Source organism: Pseudoliparis swirei, chromosome 14 (genome assembly GCF_029220125.1).
Source record: "Pseudoliparis swirei isolate HS2019 ecotype Mariana Trench chromosome 14, NWPU_hadal_v1, whole genome shotgun sequence".
Classification (NCBI taxonomy): domain Eukaryota; kingdom Metazoa; phylum Chordata; class Actinopteri; order Perciformes; family Liparidae; genus Pseudoliparis; species Pseudoliparis swirei.
In genome coordinates, this window is record NC_079401.1 from 6,525,395 (window position 1) to 6,531,139 (window position 5,745).

A 5,745-nucleotide genomic window follows, 5' to 3' on the forward strand; every position below is an offset into this window, starting at 1 on the left:
AACTTCCCGTCGTCACCACTGTCACTAACATATCCAGGTTTAATTCTTTATTCTTTATATTGACTAATTAATATTCTTCTAACGTTACCCTGCTATGTGTTTGCATCGTTAAAATATCTCCGTTTAATTATTTATTCTTTATATTGATTCATTAATATTCTTCTAAGGTTAATACGAATATGTATCACTGGCTTTTATTTTGACTTCATTTTAAGCACTTCCGTTCTGTCGTTTTTGGTTTCAGACAGCAGAAACGAAATACTTTCAAACGGAAAACGAAAAAACCACGTGATTTCCGTATTCCGTATTTGGAATGAAACGAAAAAACGAAATAACATTACGTACACGGACCTTTCCGTATTCCGTATTTGGAATGAAACGAAAAAACAAAATAACATTACGTACACGGACCGAAGATTTTCCACTCGAGCGGTCTCGGGATGATACTCTACGCTCAGCCTGCGACCAAGTGATAAGAGTTGATGGTCACCGGATAATGACCCGATTGTTTTGGAGTGGAGTGTCAGTTGGTAAACCGTGTTGGCCAAGCAAACAGACAATCACTGGGCACTTTGATAACTTAGTTATCACATCCAGTAGCAACAGGGACTGGAAGATGTTTACCCACTTGTTGACGAAGCAGTATGTACCCATGGACGGATTAAGAAAACCACGGCCCCCCCCACCCCCCCAGCTCATGTAAGGAATCTCACTTGTCCCAGTTAAGGCCTACCAGTAAAACATATTTAAAGGAGCATACAGTGAAATGTTATGATGTGTTATGATTGAGGGGCTCCATTCAGACAGAACAACTTTAAAGAAATGCCACATAAACAGCGCATTTGTGTGTGTTCTAATGCTATTGTTTTGCACGGCCCATATTGCATGGAGTACTCAGCCCCTCTAAAGTCTTATAGATAAACTGAGGGGATAAACACTCACTTGAAAGGTATCATGATGGTTTCTTTCTTGTGGCATCTTCAAAGTGAATGTTTAGGCTATTCTTTAGTTTTTCAGTAGGACTCATATCATCATATCAATACAAAGTTAATCACACACACACAGAAATGTTTTCTTTTCATTTATCCGAGCTCATTAAACGTCAGGTCATAAATCTCCACTCATCAAAAATAAACACAACACTGTACTTTGCCACGCCCAAGCGGCTGTAGACTGGAGTAACAGGTGGATGACCTATAAACCACCTGTGAGATGGTGTTCAGAGCCTTTAACACAGGTTTTTAGGAATGACTTTTCAAACTACTTTTGAACATTTGTACTTATTGGAGTATCTTTCAGTCGGCAGTGATGTTTGAAGAAAGATAATGAATGAAATCTCCGCGGACACCTGTACTTTTGGAAATAATAAATGCAGTTTATTATATAAAGTAAACGGGTCAAAAGCAGGCCTCCGCAGCAGCCCGGGAACCTCCCATGTCTGATCAGGAAGTTCATCAACAGATTGAGAGTTCAACCCTTTTGTGAGAATCATAGGGGGGCGTTTCCGTCACGGACAGGGTCCGGATCACGTCAGAGCATGGGGTCCTCTAAGGAAAACCATAGTAGGACAAGGCATTGTTTATAGGCGTTCCTGCCACATACTCACAAATGTGAAGCTAGTTTAAAACCAGTTTGTCTTTAGTCTGTTTCATTTGGCTCCTGCACAAACACGTCACCCCATAACCTCAACTGTTGTCTTAACTTCAGAATGAAAATCTCCATCCACCAATTAGAAAGATAACCTTTGATCTAATTGTCTTCAATCTGTTTCCTTTGGCCTCTGAAAACACACACACACAACACACGCATGTTTTCTTTTCATTTATCCTGGCTCATTAAAAATCAGGTCATTAATCTCTTCATCAAAAATTAAATCAACACTGTACTTTGCCGCACCCAAGCAGCTATAGAGTGGAGTAACAGGTGGATGACCTATAAACCACCTGAGATGCTGTTCAGAGCCTTTAACAGGCATTTAGGAATGACTTTTCATACTACTTTAACATCTGTACTTAAATACATATATTTAATAACTTGAAGTTGGAACATTCATTCTCTCCAGGTTTCTGTTCACTTCACAACCCGTATTTAGAAACTGTTCTTACTTATTCTTTCTTTCTGTAAGAAGTTCTATTCTCATGTTCCTTAGGTTCTACCGGGCCAATACATTTGGTCTGGAACTATAAGGTGGCAGTAATCTACGCCAGAACCCTGCATACGGCTCTGTCTCCTGCACCCAACAGGTAACGAGCGCAGAAAGCCCTAATTGGAAGCACCTGGGTCCTGACTGCAGCTTCAGTTAGTTGCAGTCTTTTAGCCGGTTTATAACACGTACAATATACAGGATTTAGACCGGGATAGCAACAACTATCTACAGTGTAAAATGTCCCAAGCAGAGGTTGCTTGTTATCTGACATGTGACCCAAACCGCTGCTCTGACGTGAACACTGAACCAGTTACTCAGGAAAACAATCGGCCATTTTGGGAGCCGTTCGAAGGCATAGAAACCCCAAATCTCTTGACAACCATCATTTTCAATTCATCATCGTTTTATTAAATACAACATTTGTGACATGTAGGAGATGGACAACATGGACAGCATTCACTTGGCCGCCGCTTCCACAAGCATGGGCTCTGGACAAAGGGAAAAAAGACAACGTTAGTGATAGGGATGTAGGTTAGTTATTCCTTGAGTTTTTAAATTAGACATATTGCAGCTGTACAATATAAGTACTTGAAATTTGATTTTAAATCTAGACTACAGGAATATGAAGCAACACATGTACATGTATTAATACGTGAAGCTCAAGAAAAAAAGCTTCCAGAAGCAATTTCAAAATCTATGTCAATAAATTATATATCTATTTATCTATATCTGAGGTGGAACTGTAAAATTGTATTGATGCAAACAAAACTTGTATTTAAAAACAGTCAAGCCAATTCAAGCACATCATATTTCAATTCCAAAGCTGTGGCTGATTACAATTCAGGATTATACAAACTGTCTTTTAGCATCAGTCTGCATTATAAGCGTCTCGCTCTAATTTATCTGGAGATTGTTTTTCTAAACAAAAAGTCTTAACAAAGCTATAATTTTAATTTGTTCTCCCTTAAAGCATTCAATTGTGTTTATATTTACAATTCAACTCAGGACACAAGCCCAAACTAACCTGTGAATTTGATGTCAGGGAACTTGGCGAGGTCTCCTCCGCCATAGAGCCTCTGCAGTTTGATCACCTCTTCAGACACGTTCTTGTGGTAGGCTGCTCCTGCTTCCACAATACCTCCCGAAGACCTGGTGAATAAAGGCATCACAAGATGAGCGGGACAGATGTAAACGGAAAGAGGAACGCCAGCTGCCCACCCAGGCGGAACAAATAAATACTTTAATGCATTTTTAAAAAATACTGAAAATGTCAACAGTACATAGCAAATATACGATCAAAGAAATGGACTTTTCCCAAATATGTATAAAAAGTATGCTAAAGTCACACTTTAACCAATTTTAAAAATTGTAATAAGTCAACTTATTAATGCTATTATTTATATATATGAATTGTATACAAAAAGTATACTTTGGTATAATAGTATACAAAAAGTATACTTTTTGTACACTATTAGCACACTATTATTATATTTATGTGATTATAGTATACCGTTCGTATACTATTAGCACTCAAAATATATTAATAACGTGATGTTAACATATTTGTAAAATACTCAATATATTTCAAAAATACAATCTAGCGGCATGCATATTAGCACACACACAGACATGTACTTAAATTGGACTAAGTATACTTAACCCTCCTGTTACCTTCAAATGTACTAACATCTTTTACGCTTGGGGTCAATTTGACCCCAGCAATTAAAAACTCCAGAAAATGATTAGAATTAATATTGTTTCCCAAGTTTAAGTGTCAGGTACTTTGTTTGTTTGTTGATTACCTAAATAGCCATTTAAATAAATAACAAAGTTGATATTTTCTTATATGTTTTACACAGTGAAAAACAGCCTGGGGTCAAATTGACCCCAAAGAACACCGATGTGTACAAGTTGTGTACAGGACAGTGAAAACCTATCATCGTGTGAATTTTAGGTTTTCCAGTTGTCTCCAATAAATTAGGAAAAGTCATGAAATATGAAGCAAATAACATTATGTCAATAATTTTTTTAGAGACGTTAAATATTGAATGGGGTCAAATTGACCCCAAAGGTAATAGGAGGGTTAAAGTTGTTCCAATTTAGCACAAATAAATATACTAACACACAGGACTGAAATTATATATTTAAGTTGTGATTAAATAGTCACAACTTAAATATATTAAGTACAGAATTAGTTGTACTATCACACTTTACTTATGATAAGTAGGGCTTACATTATACTCAAGTATGACAAGATTAAATATGCTTAGCATATTCATTTTTCACCTGGTCTATTTGATCCCAAACCATTTAATACTCTACATTTCCAGTTAAAACCTATAAAAAAAAGGACGTTTAAAGTGGGCCTCCGACGAGAGGAATACATCGACTCACTTGCTCTTGGTCTTGTAGTCACGGATCTTGTCCAGGAACAGTTTCTGGATGGGGTCGAGCGCCTGTTCCCGGGTGAGGAGGACCGCAGAGAGCCCCATGTTGCGGCGGAGCGTCGGGCTGACGGCGCAGCGCAGCGCGGAGGACAGCGTGGATAAACGGCGGAGCGCCATCTGACGGAGCTACAATTAAAAATTGGCTAAAATTACACACTAAACAGGCGCCACGTCGTATTGTTCCTGAGACTACTTCCACATATTCCCTCAGACTTCACAGCGTTGACGCTAAACACCAGCTAACATGCTAACATAGCTTTAGCTGACGCGACTTGTCCTCTATTGTGCTGCAAGTCACGCGAACGTAACTCACTCACTAAAGACGAGGATAACGTATTCAGCAGGATGCACATGTGTGACGAATAGAACAGTTAGTTACACGTTCAACAGCGTTTATTTTAAAACTCAATGACGCTACTCACCTTGGGTTTGACACTTTCAGTCCAAGATACGATTGTGGATGACCGCGGTGGATTGTGGGAGTATTGTGACGTTCGTGGACGTCAATGTGGCGCCTCCGTTGCGCAGCGCTGCGCATACGTAGGTTGTCCTCACGTGACACCAAATCGACCAAAGTAGATATATGCGATTATATATATCTTTGAACATAAATCATTTGTGTTGCCATTTGCCTTGTAATAATCACGCCATAAGGCACAGAGTAGGATGGCTGTTTTATGAACCATTGTAACACATACTAATCCCTTTTTAAATTTTGACTTTTTAATTTGTAGTCAGTTCGGACATGCCATCTTTCTTGTATGCCATTTTACTGTGGCCAAGATCAAGCTATTAAGGGTTTGGCGACTTGCTTAGCTGGATAGGATAGTCAAGTGGATTGTGGTCTTCCCCTGATCTCAAGAGTGTGGATGTGGCCCCCCTATAACATGTTTGACTTCATTTTAATGCAAAGTAATTTAACCTTTGGCAATATGACCTGGGTTCATCTGTGTCAGGAAGTCCTCTGATATGTCCTGAAGTGTCACGGTCTCCCTTTAAGCTCCAGTGTGCAATCGAGTCAGAGACTGACCTCTCCCGAAAAAATGCTCCATCAAAATATAATTTGTCACATTCATACCTTTCTAATTATTATAATAAAACAGGATGCAAGAAGAAAGCAGGTGTGCATTCAAAAGACACAGCATCGGTATG

At 38.8% G+C, this 5,745-nt stretch overlaps 1 protein-coding gene across 1 annotated transcript; it reads right to left on the reverse strand.

Moving 5' to 3' along the window:
- Positions 1-2,528: 2,528 nt before the first annotated feature.
- Positions 2,529-5,124, reverse strand: atp5pf (ATP synthase peripheral stalk subunit F6). Its single transcript, XM_056431264.1, has 4 exons — positions 5,016-5,124; positions 4,541-4,719; positions 3,171-3,295; positions 2,529-2,634 (listed from the first exon to the last, which is right to left on the reverse strand). The coding sequence occupies exons 2-4, from the start codon at positions 4,708-4,710 to the stop codon at positions 2,603-2,605; spliced, it is 327 nt and encodes a 108-aa protein (XP_056287239.1). The 5' UTR covers positions 4,711-4,719; positions 5,016-5,124; the 3' UTR covers positions 2,529-2,602.
- Positions 5,125-5,745: the final 621 nt, after the last annotated feature.